This window comes from Schistocerca gregaria, chromosome 4, assembly GCF_023897955.1.
Source record: "Schistocerca gregaria isolate iqSchGreg1 chromosome 4, iqSchGreg1.2, whole genome shotgun sequence".
Taxonomy (NCBI): Eukaryota; Metazoa; Arthropoda; class Insecta; order Orthoptera; family Acrididae; genus Schistocerca; species Schistocerca gregaria.
This window is the reverse complement of record NC_064923.1, coordinates 106,999,384-107,020,924: the sequence shown is the minus strand read 5'-3', so window position 1 is coordinate 107,020,924 and position 21,541 is coordinate 106,999,384. Positions and strand designations below refer to the sequence as shown.

The 21,541-nt window shown below is 43.9% G+C and overlaps 1 protein-coding gene across 2 annotated transcripts in view; it reads right to left on the bottom strand.

Moving 5' to 3' along the window:
* The window catches only part of LOC126267510 (RNA-binding protein Raly-like), a 750,937-nt gene that overhangs the window by 382,295 nt on the left and 347,101 nt on the right, over positions 1-21,541 (bottom strand). Inside the window, exon 1 of one of the 2 annotated variants that reach the window (XM_049972809.1) lies at positions 8,597-8,703. The exons of the other annotated variant lie outside the window; for it this stretch is intronic. Within the exon in view, the coding sequence (XP_049828766.1) occupies positions 8,597-8,602 (6 nt within the window). The 5' untranslated portion in view covers positions 8,603-8,703. Of the gene's footprint in view, positions 1-8,596; positions 8,704-21,541 lie in introns of those variants that run through there. 2 annotated transcript variants of the gene reach the window in all.

The following is a 21,541-nucleotide window of genomic DNA, read 5'->3' as shown; positions in this document are numbered from 1 at the left end:
CGTCGGCGCGATTAACTTTGACGCTCTGTTGCATCCTTGGATGACGTTCCTGAACATGGGTTCCCATTCAAAATACTATGTACTCACTCCCTCTTCAAGTCCAAGAAGTTTGTACCGGTAATTTCGGAAGACTTGCACAATTGGGAACACGATACTACACATAGAAGATGACGATAAATAAGGACCTTCAAATTGGGCGCCGTTTTGATATACACTGAAGCGCCAAAGCAACTGGTAGAGGCATGCGGATTCATATGGAGATATGTAAATTGGCAGAATACGGCACTGATGTAGGCTCCTCGCCTATAGAAGACAGTTGTTAGATCGGTTACTGCAGTTAAAATGGCAGGTTATCAAGATTTAGGCACCAGCGGTGGGGGGGGGGGGGGGGGGGGCAGCATCTCCGAGATAGCGATGAAGTGGGGCTTATCCCGTGCGACCATTTCACGAGTCTACCGTGAATATAAGGAATCCGGTTGAATATCAAATCTCCGACATCGGTGCGGCCAGAAAAAGATCCTGCAAGAATGGGACCAACGACAAAATGGTTCAAATGGCTCTAGCACTATGGGACTTAACATCTGAGGTCATCAGTCCCCTAGAACTTAGAACTACTGAAACCTATTTAACCTAAGGACATCACACACATCCATGCCCGAGGCAGGATTCGAACCTGCGACAGTAGTAGTCGCGCTGTTCCTGACTGAAGCGCCTAGAAACGCGCGGCCACCACAGCGGGCTGGGACCAACGACGAACTAAGAGAATCGTTCAACGTGATAGAAGTGCAAGCCCTCCGCAAATTGTTGCAGATTCAATGAGGGGCCATCAATAAGTGTCAGGGTGCGACCCATTCAACGAAACATCACCGATACAGGCTTTCGGAGCTGAAGGCCCAGTCGTGTACTCTTGACGACTGCACGACATAAAACTTTACGCCTCGCCTGGGCCCATCAACACCGTATGACTGGAAACATGTTGCCTGGTCGGACGACTCTCGTTTCAAAATGTATCGAGCGTATAGACGGATATGGAGACCATCTCACGAATCCATGAACTCTGCTATATTAGCAGGGGTCTTTTCAAGCTACTGGAGGCTCTGTAATAGCGTGGGGCGTGTGTTGTTGGAGTGATATGGGACCCGTGATACGTCTAGGTAAGACTCCGACAGGTCACTCGTACCTAAGGATCCTGTCTGATCAACTGCATCCATTCATGGCCACTGTGCGTTCTGACGGGTTTGGGCAATTCCAGCAGGGGAATGCGACACCCCACACGTCCAGAATTGCTACAGAGTGGCTCCAGGAACACTCTTCTGAGTTTAACACTTCTGCTGGCCTCCGAACTCCCAGACGTCCCATTATTGAGCATATCTGGAATGCGTTGCAAAGTGCTCTGCAGACGAGATCTCCACCCTTCGTACTCTTACGGATTTATGGACGTCACTGAAGGATTCAAAGTGTCCGTTCGCTCCGACATTGCTTCAGACATTAATCGAGTCTATGCCACTCGTGTTGCGGCACTTCCGCGTGCTCACGGGGACCCTACACGATATTACACTGGTGTATCAGTTTCTAGGCTCTTCAGTATATCAAATTATGGACTTAAGTTAGTCAAAACACATAAACAAAATGCATATACATGTTCGTAACACCTTTTTGTTCCACGTATGGAAAATGTCTCGCTAATGACGAATACTACTCTGGCATGCAGAAATTCGCCAAGACTGCCAGACAAGATCTCATTTCTATTTCGCCAACAAAACGGCTAATTTCGTCTTTTAACTCGGGATGTTCAATTTTACTGACATACATCAATGGTTTAATATAACCTCAAAGAAAAGGAAGTCTTAAGGGTTTACGTCACTTGACATGGCGGCCATGGTTGGTCATCATTGCGCGAGTCGAGGCGATCCGGTAACGCTCACACACCATCTCAATGGTTTATCGTGACGAGTGACTGTCTATTCCACTGAAATAAGGCCACAAAATATTCCTTATCATCGCTAGGTATCGGTTTCCGTTAATTGTCACAATTTGCCGTGCCTCATGTTCAAAAAAACATTGGCCGCTGATACGGTACCGCCAACCCAAAAGCCACACCAAACCGTCACTCGCTATGAATGCATTTCCATCACTTGGACCACGCAAGCATTTTCCGACACCCGAATACGGCAGTTCTGTTTATTCACGAATCAAATTACGTGGAAGTGGCCCCCGTCATTAAGATGACATACCTCGCAAACGCGTCCTCTTAGAAGCCAGTTACCCATTTGTCATCTTTCCTTGTGATCGGCTTCTTTCAACTGCTGCGTTAACCGAATTCTGTTAAGGATGGTAATTGGGTGAATTCTCCGAACGGAAGAATATCTTGTGCCCAGTTGCTGAGAACGTCGAACAAACTTCATGAGACTAACAGCCTCACTCTCACAAACAATGGCATTGTTTTGCACACATCGGCCAGAGCGAGGGCGCTCAAAATTCTAATGCAGACGTCACCAAATCTTTTCAAAGCCGGCCGGATAACAGACCAAATCACGAGTGCAGGACCCACCATAATTCTGTACTACATCTAAATACAGTAATTTAAAATTGAAAATGCTAAGTTTAAGGTACATGGCAGTCAGGAGATCTATTATTGTAATAATAATATTACGATATCCTATTATCTGTAAATAATGTTTAAATCTGAACTGTATCACAGCATCTCGTGTTCCATACGTTTTATGAACCACACTGAAGTACCATTGGCGGGCCAGATGAACTGACCTCGCGGGCTGCATCCGGCCCGTGGTTTGGCGAACCCTGGTCTAATGCCGACCGTTGGATGCGTCACTGAAATTTATAATAATTCTGTGAAGTACTAACTGTTGATTCATTCGCTGATGTCTCACAGTTGCCGCGTAGCTTTCTCCGTTCTGATAAAAAGGTTTTACTTCAGGCACGTGCTCCGTAATAGTAAGCTATTCCACGGTTACACAGACAATGAAGCAATGTAAGAAATTCAGACCCCGGCGACATTTGGAATGGGTACGGAAGGAGAAATGACAGACAACAATGTGGTCAACCGACAAATAAAGACCAAAGACCTATTACGCGGTTCAAATATGGCGCTCCCTCGAAGTCTGTGAAGTTAAGGGTTTTCTTTTTTTTTTTTTTCAGCGCAGCAATGCGTCTGTGAGATGTTATCCTGGCATGGGGGCGAGTCCCGGATTGGCCTTCCATTACAGATGGAAGAGAGAGAGAGAGAGAGAGAGAGAGAGAGAGAGAGAGAGAGAGAGGAAACCGTCCCACGCCTTGCGTCAGGTGGGTGCAGCAAGGCGACAACCCAAGCCTCTCCGACTTTCGTCTGTTAATCCACCGTTTTATCTTACGCGCTTGAACGCAACGCTCACGAGACGAATCACTGCTATTGTGTATGCTTCATTTGTCGTGTCTTGTTGGACAAAGGACTGTTTTTCAGAAGCAGTGTAATTCATCGATGCGTTAAAGGTGGCCATACATACCTTCGTTGTTCAAGAATTTCGCTCTGTATGGTTGGGTAATACGGAGCGAATCCCTTGAAATATATCAGATCTGGTATGTTTTATAATTTTCATTTTCTAACACGTGACATACGGTTTTCTATACTCCTAGCCCCCACTATAATCACCACTAAAAAGAAATTAAATGAATGCCATGTCCATTACACGTTTCGAATGAACTGTAAATGGCAGCAACCGCAATCGATTCCATTCCTAAAATGCTACCAATTTAAGCTGGGGAGGTATGCAACGCCGCAAATTGACAAAGCAATATTGTGTTTCTGGTACCCATATCAACAGTACATCAATATCTACGCCAGGGAGAATTTCCAGCGTCATAGGCGTCCAAAACATTTTTCCGTTAATATTTCCGAGAACTTTTTTCATTCATAAAACGAGATTATGATGTATTGTGTTTTTTATACCAATATTTTAATAATAGTGTACATACAATTCAGATCAATCTGTGAAATCACTTACAACCGCCTAAATAGCTAGGGATATCTATCTAGATAGATTTAAGACGGAATTATCGCATAAATTTAATCGTGGGACAGAGATACCGAAATGAGATTCACTGGAAGAGTCTGTAGAAAGAGGACTCCATTAAAAAGGGCGACGGCTTGCATAATTCCTGACCTATATATTTCTAAGAATTATGTTTGCCTGGTAGAATTACTATAGTAGACTGAAATTAGATGTAGAGATAATATTCAAACAGGAATTGTCCTATTCTTTGCGTATTTTTTTTTCATGGAAGCGAGAGTTACAGTATTCTCAACGTTAACACTGGGAGATGTTACAAGAACGCTGCCGCCAACATTAAAAATATTAAGAACTGTTGATAAAAAAGAAATCAACTGGTTGTTTCCCGTACTAATTTCACTTAGAGAAAACGAGGAAAAAATAGAGCTTACGCGGAGGATCATCGATTATCCTTTTCCCTCGAGCAATCCACAAACAGTACACTTAGCAGTAAATGACGGCAGAATACTGCGTATTTCTGGCTGTACAAGAGGGTACCGTGGTTAAATAACTGCTGGACTGCGACTAAAATGTGCCCCACCCTCCATTTCAACGAGCCACGATTTTATTTTCAATAATGTTGCAAAATAAATTGAATTAAATCAGTGACATGAAATGGATAAACTCGGTGGAAATAAACTGAAGCGAATTAAGTTTTACAAATGAGGTAAGCTCAGAAACGCTGCATTCCACTGTAATGAAGATACCGCGACTACCGAATATTTGTACCACACGCCAGTAATCAAAACCAGCCGCTTGAGCTATTGGGATATTTCAGCATGCTCCTCTGGTGGTGCCGGCCGGTGTGGCAGAGCGGTTCTAGGCGCTTCATTCTGGAACCGCGTGACCGCTACGGTTCGAATCCTGCCTCGGGCATGGATGTGTGTGATGTCCTTGGTTTAGTTAGGTTAAAGTATTTCTAAGTTCTAGGGGACTGATGATCTCAGATGTTAAGTCCCATAGTGCTCAGAGCCATTTGAACCATTTATTTTTCCTCTGGTGGTCCTGCTCAGATGTGGGCCACCTTAGGTTGTTTCTTTTAAAGTTACAGAATGAAACATCCGTGACAATAAATGGTTAAGTCAGACCTGTAGGCACGCTTTGACCGCGTTGTTGTACACGTTAATGCTAGCGGTAAATACAAATTTTCATTTGTTACGACATATTCATTTCCTTCACCTACTCACAGTAAATACCGACACGATTATATCTGATCATGCGACCTCCGATCTTGTTCACATCCTTGTCCAAATGAAATATGCAGGCATACCAAAATTCGCGCAAACCAACAGCCCAGCGCAGATACAGTACAAAATGTCGCTTACAAAATTTCGTGCCGCGCATATTTTCAGTGGAAAATGGACGTGAAAGAAAGACAGCTTGGCGAGGCCGCAGTCATTCAACACTGTATACCTATGCTGTTCAGTTATCCTGCGTTCACCATAAGAATAAACATGAACATTGCACCATTTATTCCACCCTAATAAGGATACGTTTTATGTTGTATTACACGCATACAGACGGCACGATGATGCGTAGCAACAGCTTAACAGGCGCACTGGTAATCTCTTACCTCCTTCCTTATCCGAATCCGAGAAATACATTTCGGTTCTGTAACTGTCATCCGCTAGGTTGATAACGAGTCGATCAACAACAGAATCGACAAAGCCGCATAGGCGCCACATTTTCTCCACTTTTATGACGTGCCGTTCTATATCCCGCCAGCGCTCGGCAGTTACATGTGAAAAAGCTGAGTGCGTTTGTTCCAGTACGCCTCGCAGCCTAACAGTCTCCTTCTTCCTCGCAGAAAATCCCTTAACTTGGCTACAGATCAGCTCTGTTGCAGTCATACTGCAATGGTACGATGGCAAATGTAAAAATGCAGCATTTGTATTGTGTGCTCGATGCTGTGAAAATGATTGTTTTTAATATTTTTACGACACTTATCACGCTGGTTAGTGTGAGATTACATCTGTGGTATAAAAATGGACATAGTCCAAATAAAGAGTATTTAGTTTCTCATTTTTGTAGTAAAAAACTAAATTGTTATTTTTTTTAAATCTGAGCAACTTTTATTAACAATCGTTCATAAAATATCAGTAATTAAGAATTTATAATTGAAACGAAAACAGGAATTTCGCGTACAATATGCAATTAGAAACAAGAAGATTTGTAATATTGACAAAGAATGATAATGAATTTTACAATTACGAGATGTAAGTAGGCCTACTGAACGAAAAAAAGGATGACCAAGGCGAGACTTGAAGCAGCGATTAATAAACTGCAGCAGATTATTAACCTACTACGCTGCCGATCCCGCTATACATACAATATGTATCTCAACTGTATCAAATACGGTTTCATGGATAACTTCAATGCTTTTTTTGTAAATTTATGAAAACCGTTAAGAACAACCTATTTTCGGCACTTTTTAACTGCGTTCCACACGCGTGTTTCACCACGGAGCCATTTTTATACTGCGTATTAACAACGCGACAATCTGAGCATAGCAGTACAGAGACCGACTGTTCACGATTTTTGAAATAAAAACTACACAACTAAAGCGTGATTAAGAAAAAAAAGGTGATGGCTGTTAACACATTTGTATATCTTAAAGTTTCATTTAACGTAACTTAGTAATAAGATATGTATCACACGCGTAGGAACTACTTCCAAGACCGTAACAACACCAGAGTACGTCTGCTACGGATTCTGACCAATCATCGCGTTTGTTTACATCAGGTTTATTCTTATGATGAACAGAGCATAGCGCAGTGGGTAGTTTTTCGCGTTAGAATACACGAGTTGGTGAGTTCGATTCTGGCTCTATGTGTAGCTTTTTTTCTAATTTTAGATCGCATGATATATGTCTTCTTATTCGTAATACAGCAATTAAAGCAAGTCTTATTCAAAAGACGTGCAGCTATTTAGTACTAAAACAGAACGAGAGTTCGTTCGTTTTCATTAGATTGAACTTATTTTGCTTTAAATCGAAGAGTTCGGAGCAACACATTAATAGTTGCGAAATGTTTTCAGATGTAAGAGGTGTCGATTTCAAGCATCTTTGTGGAAAACATTATATCACTGACAGTTTACTTAAAATGTTACAACTGGTCGTTCTTACGAAATGTAATTAGTTTGCTTTAACACCTCCACTTTGCTACGTTTTGTAATTATTTTTGTGCTATGACTTGTAAAATAGTTAATTTTCAACTAATTATTACTCTTCATGAATATTTCTGACATATCTGCCCAATAACTGTTATGCTCAACATTTAAAAAATGTATTTGTAGGATACATGTCGTTTACTAAACAATGTCCACTACAGAGTTATTTAGCAGCCCAAAATTAGAAAATGAAAAGAAATACGCCTAGGTCTGGACTCGTACTCGTTAACTCGACTATTCTATTGCGAAACTACCCACTACCGTAACTGGGAAGGGTGTCTGTATTTATTTAATGAAGGACATGTGATTAGTGTTAGCAAATTACCTTTCTCTGAAGCCCATTTTTCTTCTGGAAATATGAACGGACATTTTTGTACCACTCTTTTGCAAGGAATCACGCTATAGCGGCCGACAGCACGAAGTTTGGTGCACTCTGTATATTATGAGTTAGGACTGATAATACACTGGTGCGACTGATCGCTGAATGGTGTAGGCAAAGCCAAAAGGCTTTTTACCCTTTTAGTACAACTGTCCACAAAGTAGATTTTTTATATTTTTACACAATTTGAACTAAAAAATATGAATCGATCTTTTATCTGGGCTAATCCAGAGTATCTTTATATTAATGATCCTTTTACATAAAGTATTGTTATGATCCACCTGCGGAATCGACAGACGTGACATTGTTATTATTATTGCACCCAACCCAATTCACATATTTACCGGTTACCTGTTCTTCTCTGTTGTCACTGAACCACCTACTGATGATGGTACTAACGTGTGTTAAAAAAGAAGTTCTACTGAGGGAGCTCGCAGGGAGTGATAAGTTTGATACGGTCCACCAGCAGTAGGCAAGGAACCGAAATTCATACCATTACGTCGTTGAATTGGAATATTTAAAAATACGTAACTCTTTTATTTATTTCGAATAAAAAATGCTTTCAGTGATTGGATATTAGAGGCTCCTCTACACATCGTCCAGTAGCTTGCGGTATAGGCTACAGACACCAATGAAGGTAGTAACCAAGCACGATGAAAACGCCGCAGGCAAAGCAGGTTGTATAAATAACTGTTCAACGACTCTCTCAAAACGGAGGTAAAGACACGGACGGTTTCAGTAACAGTTACGCACTACAGAAACTCGCACAAGACACCAAGCAACACTGGGGAGAAGGAGTCTATAACGAAAGCAATCGACGGTGTCTCCGCGGGGTTGCGATCGTCACTTTTTGTTATCTATTCTTCGTCTACGTGGTACAACGAAGCACACTTTTGTTCTAAATATGTCGCAGCACTGTCGTTGCAACTATACCAAACTGATCGGCAGCCACCAGCCACTCGCAGTGGAGAAGTGCGGCACGCGCGGTGTTGGCGGGACTCACCAGCATGTCGCGGCCAAGACGCGCTGACGGGACGCAGTCAGCTGACGCACTGAGCTCGCGCGGCCGGCTTCGCTCTGCGCACGTCCCGCTGGCGCTCGCTGCGCATGCGCGGGGGGCGGGCCGGCCGCCCAGAGGGCTTATCCGCGCCCGAGTGGCCATCAGAGTTCTGCGGACCATCTCTGCGCGCGCCGCCCCACGTCAGCTGTCCGCCAGCCATTGTCGGCCGCGCGCGCCGCTCAAGTTTCGCTGTCACAAAAGGCGATTACTGAATAGTGCCGGGCTGAGAATTCGGGAATGCTTTCCAGAGCCAAGTTGTAAAGTGCATCAGACTGAATTCGCTTCTCTCGCGCTGGGTAAGGGGGGGGGGGGGGGGGGGGGAGGGGAGGAGGCCACCAGCGGCAGTAGAAGAGGCCTCTCGACCGACTGAGTGGGATAGAACACGGTGAACTAGCTAGGGGCACTGACGCGACAGAATAAGGAGCGCCGTACGAAAATATCTGATGCGAGCACCAGCCTGTAACCTGGTGAAAGTCACAGACGCTTCCTCTGGCCCAGTTCTGTAAGAGTCACTCGGTGGAGATATTCCCCTTCAAATTCACTCGCCTCGTCACTCGCGGGAACCTGCTGGATTTTTTTTTTTTTTTTTTTTTTTTTTTAAGACACTGGACTCTTGCCAGTTATGATTAAAATCCAACGGCCATCCTGCTTTAGATTTTCGATGTCATCTCTGAATTGCTTTAAACTGGTAAGTGGCCATTCACTGGCGAATTTTAGAGACGGTCACGGATATTTCCAGCTTATTTACGAAAACCCGTGGTTCTCCCACGAATCGTATATTACCCGTTTTTGTTGCAGCTTACACCTATTTTCCTGAGGATTTCGAACATCTTCCACCATTTTAAATTGCCGAACATTTTTTCCTGGTCGTCAAAGCCTGGTGATCGTATCTTTATTCTATTACAAAACGCAACGTCAGAACTGCCTCTTTGGTGACGTTACATTCCTTAAAAATAAACCAATCGTCATGAACCATCAATTATCTCTCAATGACTTTTATAAAACTAGAGAACCTGGGAATTCCTCGAGAGCAGATCTATAGAATGTGCCTTCGTAAAGCCTAAACGTTGTACGATCACTGCCAGAGTTGTGATTAATTAGTACTGGCTACATAGAGTGAATTGAGACAAAGTTGGACGTACAGCAAGGTTGTAAGGTGCCAGGACACGGGCACTTACACGTTAGCTTACCAACATTAGTATTAATAATAAAGGGACTGGCAAGGACATCAGGTCATGACTTTATTGAATTATGATAAATATGAGACACTCTCGAGCAGTATTCCCTGCATGTCTTCATGATTGAGCTGCTAACTTAAAGCGTTGGTGAAAAGCGTTGGAAGTTGAGAATTGTGGAATGCAAAGTCTGCAGATGCTCGCCGGGCTGCCGTGGGCGGCAGGTAGCGGTCACCGGAAACGTGGGACAATACGGCGCTTTCGGGGATAGCCCGGCATCCGGAGCCACCTGTGCTGGGCAACACGTGGCGAAGACGGGAATTTCGTTTGCCTAGGGGCGTTATGACCTACTCGATCATTAGGTAGATCTCAGAAATGCCGTTGGAGGGATTTCGGCGATGATAGAGCGTTCGACTCTGGTCGAAACAGAGTATTCTTCCGCCGCGTTTTCGTACGCGTGGGAGACGGGAGAATTGTGGTGAGAGGGGACTTCGCCTTCAGCCATCGAGCGGTACGGACATGGAGACGGCGTCTTGGCCATCGTCTTCGATGGGAGACATACGGTCTGTATCACAACACTGCACCAACGCGTGTTCCGTGCAGAGTTCTGCGGTTAGAGCTCTTTGTGTGCTCAAAAGTGAGATTTTCACCCACGCTTAACCACTTCCAACAACTTACCTAATATTCTTGATCTGGTAGTTATCCTCGCGAGGTGCCGAGTATTTATCAACGCAGCTGCCGGTAATAGGGGCGCGTAATTGCAAATTGTTAATGTGCCATTCTCAAGAGTGTGTGGGTGGACAAAGAGAGTCACATTTTTATCTAAATTTAGTCAGTTGTGGGGAAGATCAAATTAAAATACCAATATTACAATCGAATTATCGACTTCATTGTAACTAGCATTTACCCTGTCCCAGCAAGCTTTACATGTACTCTAGTCACTGCACAGCTTGCCCAGACGGGAAGTAAAGAAGGTTTGCAGTCTTCTATGTCAACGACGGACAAATAAGCTTACAAGGTGACACAATCTCCGCTACTTCTTTCATCTGTGTAGTGGATGAAAAATCGAGATGAATCAAAGGGGCTCAACTCTGAACCCAAGCGGACCGTATTCTGAGACGGGATGAAAACGAAGCTGAGATACTGCAGAAGGTGAAAGACCATAATGCCGTACTCGAATCATTTGGTCTCACGATAAGCCAGGCGAAACGTTATTTTTTGCCTTTTTGTTGACGGAGTATCCGTATTAACATCACTCTAGCATGACAAACAATGTTAGATCCACCAAATCAATTTCGTTATCTTGCAGTGTATTAAAAACAGTTAATCAGCCATCTGCAGAAGTTGCTAGTAGACTAGAGCATAGTTTTATTAGCTTCTGGGAAGTTGTCTATTGGACAAATACCAAAACGGATGCTCTACAGAATACCTGATATATTAACCATTACATGCAGTCAAGAAACCTGCATTCAAACCAACTGAAATATCAGCGAAATACAAATGATGGCTCTGAGGTTCTTATGAAGTATGATTTAGAAAACGAGAGGGGGAAAATAAGTAACGACGATATAGGTATGTTGTGAGACAAACGCTTGACGTTGCCTGTGTTGAATCCAGGCTGAAATGGTTTGTTTATCTCAAGTGAATGGACCAACAAACCTCGGACGGAGTGTGATTTGAAAGGGAACTGAAAGGCAAGAGTCCTAGAGGACGGCCAAGGAAAAAATGGATACGTCAGATTAGAAATGATCTATCCGGCGTGGACTGAATTTGCAGCGGACTATTGCTGTAAACATCTAAATCGACAGAAAATTTGTGGAGAGCTTGGAATTTAATTGCGCAGTTGTATAGCGCAATCCAGCTCCCTCCTACGTATATCTCGCGAAGAGACCATGAGGATAAAATCAGAGATATTTGAGTCCACACAGAGGCATACCGACAATCTTTCGTTCCACGAACAATACGAGACTGTAATAGAAGGGAGAACCGATAGAGGTACTCAAAGTACTCTCCGCCACACACCGTCAGGTGGCTTGCGGAGTATGGATGTAGATGTAGATGTAGAAAGATAACATTTAATCTTATTTTGCTTCAAACACTCTATGCATGACTTTTCTGCATTGCTCTTCTTCGCTATTGTATCCTTTTTGATGACGATTACCAGTTACTGTCTGAAGATAATCTTGTAAGCCGGAAACCGCTTCATAAATAAAATAATACTGCAGGGTACCCACATATTATATTTGTCGTTTGTGAATACTAGTTGTAGAGAAACTTACGGTTTATGTTATACTTAGTTTTTTCTGATACAGAAATCGTGGTTAGACATGGAATTGTGACTATTTGTCGATAAACTGAAATGTAAAAGAAAGCTCTTCACCTGCTATAATTCTGTCATCTGCATAAAGGAAGCATGTTACGTGGATTTTGTTTGACCAAGATAAGGACTGTGGCTGTAACGGGATTTGAGGGTGGGGCATATTTAATGCTTGTAGCTATCACCTCAAAACTGCATAATTTTCTGGTGCCTAGCAACGCATTTGTGGCTAACATTGTTGTACACAAATTTGTTGCTTGGACGACTTTGTCTATGTGTAAGAAGCTTCACGCTTCAATACAGACAGAAGGTGAAAAAGTCAGGAAACGGCTATTCGTGAGTGCAGAGAAGCAGTAGCTTGCTTCTCAGCTTGCTGTTGTGACCGAAGCTAACTTTTTTCTTCTACCACAAGAGTATGTAGTCCATTCGCTTTTACGATAGATATTAAAGTCACTCCTGTGTTTAGTACGTTAGGTTTCGTGTTCTAAGCTCAGTTGAACTACTTTTCGCTGAGACTGTCGGTGACAGACGGACTGATAAAAGGCTGCGTTCACACTGCCGGCCGGGCCGACGCGCACAGGCTGGGCTCGTGCCTGGCCAGCCCAGGCCGACGTGCAGTGCATTCACATTGCGCGCCGCGCCGAGCCGGGACGGCGAAATGGGGGAAAATCCACTTCCCCGATTTTCATGTTTTAAAACTTTTTAGCGGTATATGAGACTTCGCCACATCGTTTTATTAACTTGTTTTTTCCTTAAAAGCATTACTTACGTCTTGAAAAAAGAATAAGTCTACTTTTCGTTTCGCGTGATTTCTTATTTTCGTAACGCTTCCCAACCGATTTTGAAGAAAGTATGCGGCTAAAAAATCTGATTTTTGTACACGTGGTAGTGTAACACCTTAGCTTCGGATTGAATCATTTATCTTTCCATATTTCGTAACAGTCATTGTGAAATGATGCTGTTTGTCAACGTTGTGCACTTGATTTACAAATCTTGTAGTGAAAAAGTTATGTAGCGGGTAGCTTATTGTTAGATTCGTTTTAGACCATACATTGTTGCGAATGAAATGTAGGTAAAAGTACCAAAAAGTTTTTGGAATGATAATGACACTGATATCTGTCTCTGGTCACAAGTAATGCGAGCTATTCAGTGGCGTCAGTGCCGCGTCCGCTAGCCACGGAGTTCGCGCCGTTACAACTTGGCTTAGTACATGTACAGGTAGAAGTGTCAATGACATAGGTCTGATAATATTTGGTGTTAAACTAATCACAAAAACAAACTGGAGGTTTGTGATACGTTTACTGCAGAAACTGAAGCGCAATTCTGTAGTCTCGTTGTCTACTTTGACAGAAAAAATAATGGAGAGTTAATGAAACTACTGTAGATCGACACAGATGTGCGTTAAATTGTTCTTTTTTTTCCCCTTGGCGGGCTGCGCTGCACTGTCAAGGTAATCCCCACTCTTTGGCTAAATGGCTGTTAGTTGCCGGAGGCCAAATAAATAAATTTAAAAAAATCCTCACCCTTCGACAGCTGACAAGCAAGTCAGTAGAAAACGCAGCTTCAGTCAACAGGTGCTCTCCTTCAGCTAGTCTGTTCTGTCGTGTAGAACAATGTCTTCACTCTTTTCTTGGTATTGTTTTGACTCTGCAGTAACTCTTCGAGGTTTGAAGTACAGAAAACTGAGAGGTTATGGATTCAGCCCATAAATAGCGACAGACATTTAGGAGAGTTTTTTTTCGTTACATGAAGACCTTAAAAACTATCCTGAAAAATTTTATTCATATTACAGAATGAATCATAATACATTTCAGTATGTGCTGCAGAACATTCGAGACAAAATTTCGAAACAGAATACAAATTTTCGCAGAAGTATAACAGCAGAAGAAACCTTGTGTATAACGATAAGGTAAGATTCGTTAGTACACACTTTTTGGTTTGCAGTAGAACTTTGTGCAGCATTCACTACCTCCAATTAATTGTAGTCATGCTTTTGTATTTTAAATTTCGCAAACGCTCACCTCTGAGGGGAAGAGAGTTTATGGGGCTCCTGAGACTCATTAGTAAGTAATTGGCTTCGTCATTTTGGGTAATGTCTTGCTGTGCCTTGAACGAAGAATCGCAGAAATACTCCTTCAGAATTTTCCAACTTTTTTCTTCTTTTTTCTTCATGATGCAGCGCTTGGCAGTGGTGATGGTTCATCATGTGGAGCCACTGATGACCTCACAGAATTCTTTTCATTGCCTTGTAAGGTAGGCAGATTGACAGGCTGAGAGTTTTGAGATAATGCCCTTTGACTCAGTGGTTCTATTTCCACTGATAAGGAACGTGCATAGCTCTTGGAACTTAGGAAAATCATGTGACAGAACAGAGCCCGAGTGGAACTGCAATTTTAATATACTATTCGCTGGATCACATGACCTTATTTTGCCAAGTTATACAAGTTATTTTCTGTAACTGTCTCTCAGGTCTTTGCATTTCGATTTCATTATTTTAATTGAAAGAATATAGTATGGCCATGTCTCTTTATTTATTTATTGTTGTATAACTGTGAAATGATATGGACTAAGTAAGTATCTATTGTGCAAACAAAACTGTAAAAACTTCGTCCAACACCACACTTGAGTAGTGTTACTCAAGTGTGGTGTTGGATTTTTTCCTCAGGTATCTGTCCACTGGCATCTCCTTTCATGCACTAGTGTCGTTATTCCGATTAGGAGTGTCCACCGTATCAGTGGTGGTGAAAGACGTTTGTATGGCCATATGGGAGTCACTTGCTCCTATTCATTTACCAACGCCAACTGTTTCTCGATTTAAAGAAATTGCCACTGAAATGCATACGAGATGGGGATTTCCAAACTGTGTTGGATGTATAGACGGGAAGCACATACGTGTCCAATGTCCTAAACTTTCTGGCAGCATGTTTTACAATTACAAACAGAATTATTCGATTGTACTCCAAGCAGTTGCTGATGCAAATTACAAATGTATGGCTGTAGATGTTGGTGTCTACGGTAAACAGTCTGGTGAAGGCGTGTTTAAAGAATGTATGTTATATTAGAAACGTAGAAATGGGGAGCTGTTATTACCGCCACCAACAAGACTTGAAGGAATGTGTCAGGAACTACCGTACGTAATTTTGGGAGATGAAGCTTACCCCTTATTAGAGAATTTGATGAGACCTTTTCCTCGCAGAAATTTTGACAACGAGAAGATTCTATACAATGATATGCATTCCAGAGCAAGAAAAATTGTTGAATGTGCATTTGGTATAATGACCAATAAATGGAGACTACTGAGGAAGGAAATTGAAACATCCATTGACTTAGCTGATCACATAGTCAAGTGCGTTTGTCTACTTCCTAATATTGTCATTGACAAAGAAGGATGCAATGTTGCAGGTGAAAAGTTTTGAAACAATGCTGATATGCAGACAGCTGGTGCCACGTTCAACAGAAATCCCACATTACGTTCGAAAACTGTCAGGAACACTTTTGTTGAATATTTCGTTAAAAATGCAACTTAAAATAATTCAAAAACCTTTCAAAAATAAATTTTGGAATTGAAAGTACTTAGCTATTTACTGTATTTTTGTGTATCTCATTTCACTGTAAAGAAAGCAAATAAAACTATAAAGGAAAATATTTTATATTTGTGTGTACTACCTGAAACACACTCCTTGGTTACTTCCTTCCATAATCTGGAAACTGCATAATTACTGTCATACTAGCCGAATTTCTGATACCAAATTGATGGACAAAAGTTAATGTCATGTATATGTTATTCTGCATTCATTAAACTAAGAACGTCGCAAAAAGATGTCACAGACAACAGCTTATAGTAACATGCCACAGCATGACTTCACAATTCATTGTCATCTGGCAGGGACACATTTCCGTCCCTCAGTGACACTCATATCTGCCTCCGTCTACAAGTAAATGTGAACTATTCAGTGGCGGCAATGCCGCGATCGCTGACAAGCTAGTGTTGTAAATGCATGTAAATAGGGTAGATTAAATAAATGAAAGAAAAGTAATTTCGCATGTATCATTATAATAAACGTAACTTTTCCTCACTGATTGTGAAATGTGAGGTAACATCTTATAATAAAAGACGTGTGCAGTCACACTTGTGATGAAAGCAGAAGGGCGACGTGTGATGCGTGTACTGCAGAATCTGTAGTGCTGCTCCACAGGCTCGCGCCTGCGGTCGACTCGCGCCGGCAATATTAAACACTCGGGATGTCGCCGGCTGGGCTCCGGGAGGCTCACGCCGTGTCGCTGCCCGGCCGCCAGTGCGAACGCCGCGGTTCAAAACCATGAGTCTGATACCAAAGCGGGCGGCGGCCCGGCCAGGCTCGCTCGGCCCGGCCGGCAGTGTGAACGCCGCCTAAGTCGACTAACACTGACTTGATTTCCTTTTGCTGCCAACCTTACTGAACAAACAATACTGATACAGTAAAACAGCATAGAGTGTTCTGCAATTTGTAGCAACAAACTCACTGTATTTCTTATATAAAAATCATTTAAATTATTGTAACCTCAGTCTCGGCGTGACAACTCCGATTTCTCAGATACATTTATGCGCGTTTCCTTTCGTATGGTGCTTGTCCTGCAGGAGTAGTGTTTAAGGGTCGCAAGGGCTACTCCTGAAACTTCGTACAGGAAGCGCCAGGTTACAGTGTGCGTGTATTCTCTGCGATCAGTGGGTCATATCAAACAAACCCTTCGCTGTTCTGGGACTCCAACAGGCTGGAAGTTTTACCTTTTATATTTTAGAGACAGGCGAAGAGAGCGGCATCGATTAAAATGAGGAAGATATAGAAGCTGCCTACAGGCACTCCTGTACACTGGCGATGAATGAAACAGGAGAATTGCTGCAAATTAATCTTAACAATATTAGGTAGCTCGTTAGATAATCACTGAACACAGTAAGTGCAGTTCCACCACTGAATTTGTGTTACAGCAGTTTAACTACGCAGAAAGCAAACGAAATGGTGCCTCCGGAATAAATGGTGCCGCTGGAATATTGAAGAGAAGCTACGCGAGAAGTGTAAACAAGGTGGCGTGGGTTTTCCCCGTAGGTTTCTCCTGCAGTAAGGACGTCTCCAGGGACTGGCAGCTAAGCCGGGCTAGAGGGCTTGCGGATCCTCCAGCCGACTTATTATGGCGGTTTAACGACTTCTGAGACCTCCAACACACTACGCGTAGCGTGGGTAATACGCACACAAAAGAGAGTGAATTTTCTCACCACTAGGTTAAACTCAGGGCAAAGAGGTCCTAAAAAAAGGGAATCTGCAGGGGTGGGGCCCAAGGGTGATGTTTTCATAGTTTAGCAGGGAAGGAGAACATCCATCCTACAAATATAGTTCTTGACGATTTCGAAGCAACTAATTAGCCCTTTTACATTAGCCTCTGGGAGGCAGGCAGAGGTGACTTGTTCAGGAAGGGGGAGAAAAAATGGGGAGCCGAGTGGTGGACTGGGGCATGAAACTGCAGCTCAAAGCTAAGATAACGAATCATTTCATCGCTGTGAAACAGGCGCCCATGTGTAAGAAATACTGAGACAATCTGACTGGAAGAAGAGGTAATTGCTACCGCCTAAAAACTGCTGCTCTGTTCTTCAACTGTGACTAGACAGTAGGGTTAATACTTAGACAGAGCCATTTTCGAAGTTTGTGACTGCTGGAAAATGTGTGAGATAACAGGCGCGGGTTTATGTGACACATTCAGAAAATGAAAAGTAATTATATATTTGACGCCAAGGAAACTGCACAGCTCTTTCTCGTTGCACGATGCCGTTTTCTTTTAATGCATTGAACATGTGCAGCATTCTCTAGAGAAAATACTGTTAAAATTAATGTATATTAAGGTTCCTGGTTATTATATTAATTGTTATAAATATCATATTCTACTGATTATTATACGTAGGTTGGAACTTAAATAGTGGCAACGCTGCTGTGGAGACACTTTGCAATGGAATCTACTATTGTCGTTCAGGCGCACGTTGTTGGCATACCTACCTTACCTCCGAGCAAATGGACTCGCCCCTCCCACGTCACTGGCGTGCGCACAATTGAGGGAAACACGATCATTTGTGAGCTGGCGGTCTAACGTAACGGTGTCACTATGTTTTCGAAACAGGGACAACGGAGTTGGATCAGGACTGAATGTGCCAGAAGCCGTATAGCACGACAGTGTCATCAAGGTCTTCAAGAGGCCTGCGGGGAATCGTCATTGCCGCACGTTGGCTAAAAGCCTTCAGCAAGGTCGGCAAACTGTGGCAGACACGCTTCGTGCAGGTCGTCCTAGCGTCTCTGAAGAAGAACTGCATGCTGTTGCCGCGTTAGTGAACAACGATCGACGCCATAAGATTCGTGAGCTCGCCCACGAAAGCGGATTAGCGCACATGACGGTGCTTCGCATCCTGAGGGCATGCGAAAAATTGCATCACGGTGGGTTCCGCATGACTTGACGGAAATGCAGAAGTGGATCCGTCACGACGCTGCTCAGACGCACTTTAAGCTCTGTGAGCGCGAAGGAGAGGCTTCCTTACGCCGTATCGTAACAATGGATGAGACATGGGCCACATCAAACGACCCAAAACTGAAACGCCAATCCAACGAATCGCGTCATTAAGAGACGCCGCGGAAGTCGAAAGTGCGTCAGACCCCCAGTATGGTGAAAGTGTTGGTGATTCTCGTGTACGACTGTGATGGTGTTGTCCTAACGCATTACGTTCCTCCACGGCAGACCGTCAATGCTCAGTATTGCTAATCGTTTTTGGAGCATCACCTGCGACCAGCTTTGCGAAAGGAGCGGCGACACTTTCTGCGCAACCCACCCATCATTTTGCACGACAAGGTGCGGGCGCATACAGCGGAAGCTGTGGATGCTCTGTTCGGTAGAGGGGACTGGGAAGTACTGTACAATCCACCATACTCCCCGGACTTGAGTCCTTATCATTTGATTTGATTTTGAAGATGAAGGAACCACTTCGTGGCATTCGCTTCAGAAGTGTTCCAGAGACAGGCAGTAGACCGCTCCATTTGCACCATCAACAGAACAGGCTCTGCTAACAGTATACTACGCCTTCCACATCGCTGGCAACGGGTTCTACACAACGCTGGTAACTACTCTGAAGGGCAGTAACAGGTGCAAACATACAACTCTTTTGTATCGGTTGTGAATAAATAGTTGCCAAAATTTAAGTTCCAACCCTCGCATACAAAAATTCTGCTGTATTAAATATTTACACTTTTACGGAAAAGCTCAGGTACAAAAAACATTCAATCATCATACACACTGCATGACAAAAAAAGCAGACCATCCAAAAGACACTGTCGGATGTCGAAGTAAGTTCGTACACGTACCGCAGCATCGGTGAATATGCAGACGATTTGAAAGTGTTGTTACCAGGCCTGGTAGGGTACAAAGTGCAATGGCCGTGAAAAGCGTCGTGTGCTGAGTCATCGCTATGAACTATACAATGATGAAACGTTACTCATTTGAGACAGCGTTATCAGCAGCTGGCAGAGTTCGAAAGGAGCCGCATAGTGGGTCTATATTTTGCGACTGGTCTAATCGTACAACATGCAGATTTATGAGGCTTTCGGATGTGACAGTGATCCGATGTTGGGCTGCTTGGGAACGTGGGGGCAGCCATACCCGTCGTAAAGGTTCCAATTGACCTCGTGTTACCACTAAATGGAGGGTCGCCATATACTGTGCACAAAACACATTGTAGCCCCCACATTTGCGCCTGCCACCCTATAACAAGTAACGGACTCCTTGCAACATTCTGCGTTATCCTGGCACCATTCGTTGGACCCCAGGAGCACCTGGACTAGAGAGTCACCGCTACAACACAAACGGCAGAGTTGGGAGCGATGCCATGAAAAAAAAAGTAAATTTTTGGTAAGATTTTATAGGACCAAATTGCTTAAGTCATCGGTCCCTAAGCTTACACACTACTTAATCTAACTTAAACTAACTTACGCTAAGGACATCACACACACCCATGCCCGAGGGAGGATGATTCGAAGCTACGACAGGCGGGGTGGAGGGGGGGGGGGGGGGAGCCGTGCGGACCGTGACAAGACGCCTCAGACCGGGAAGCACAGACTGCTGGTGAATGCCGCACTGTGTTCAGCTATGATTCGTCGTTCTGTTCCATCCAGGACATCCACTGTCGCCGACTGTTGTGAGGATCAGGGAGAGATCCCTTCTTTCTAATATTTTGGAGGGACACGGCGGTGTCACGGGCGGTAGTGAGCGTCCTCACGTGTTACTTCTTGTGCGACTGTGTCGTGGTGGAGTTTTTCAATACGACAGTGATCGTCCGCTCATTGCCTGAGTCGCTATGAACTGTTTGCTTTACATTGACGTACTCCTGTGGCCAGCAAGAAACCAGGTAAGTCCCTGACACAACATCCGTGGGACGGCTCGAACGTCGATTGAATCGCAGTGCTAGTATCCTCGATACCAAGGGACCAGCAACAGCATTTCTGGACTGCCATGCCTCCTGTGGCCAGCAAGAAACCAGGTAAGTCCCTGACACAACATGCGTGGGACGGCTCGAACGTCGATTGAATCGCAGTGCCAGTATCCTCGATACCAAGGGACCAGCAACAGCATTTCTGGACTGCCATGCCTCCTGTGGCCAGCAAGAAACCAGGTAAGTCCCTGACATAACATGCGTGGGACGGCTCGAACGTCGATTGAATCGCAGTGCCAGTATCCTCGATACCAAGGGACCAGCAACAGCATTTCTGGACTGCCATGCCTCCTGTGGCCAGCAAGAAACCAGGTAAGTCCCTGACACAACATGCGTGGGACGGCTCGAACGTCGATTGAATCGCAGTGCCAGTATCCTCGATACCAAGCGACCAGCAACAGCATTTCTGGACTGCCATGCCTCCTGTGGCCAGCAAGAAACCTGGTAAGTCCCTGACACAACATGGGTGGGACGGCTCGAACGTCGATTGAATCGCAGTGCCAGTATCCTCGATACCAAGCGACCAGCAACAGCATTTCTGGACTGCCATGCCTCCTGTGGCCAGCAAGAAACCTGGTAAGTCCCTGACACAACATGCGTGGGACGGCTCGAACGTCGATTGAATCGCAGTGCCAGTATCCTCTATACCAAGGGACCAGCAACAGCATTTCTGCACTGCCTTGCCTCATCAGGGGATACAAAGGCTTTCCAGGCGCATCAGGCCACAGGGGGTGCACGTCTTACTAATTGGTGGGCTCACACTGCCGACTTCTTTGTGTATGTAACTCGATTACCTTTATCGCTGAAGTAACATCACGTGCCCTCCTAGTCCGTGAAGTTTCATATCGTTTCCTCCTGCTCTTCTACTTGCTTCACTTTTTCTGTCAGGCAGTGTAAGC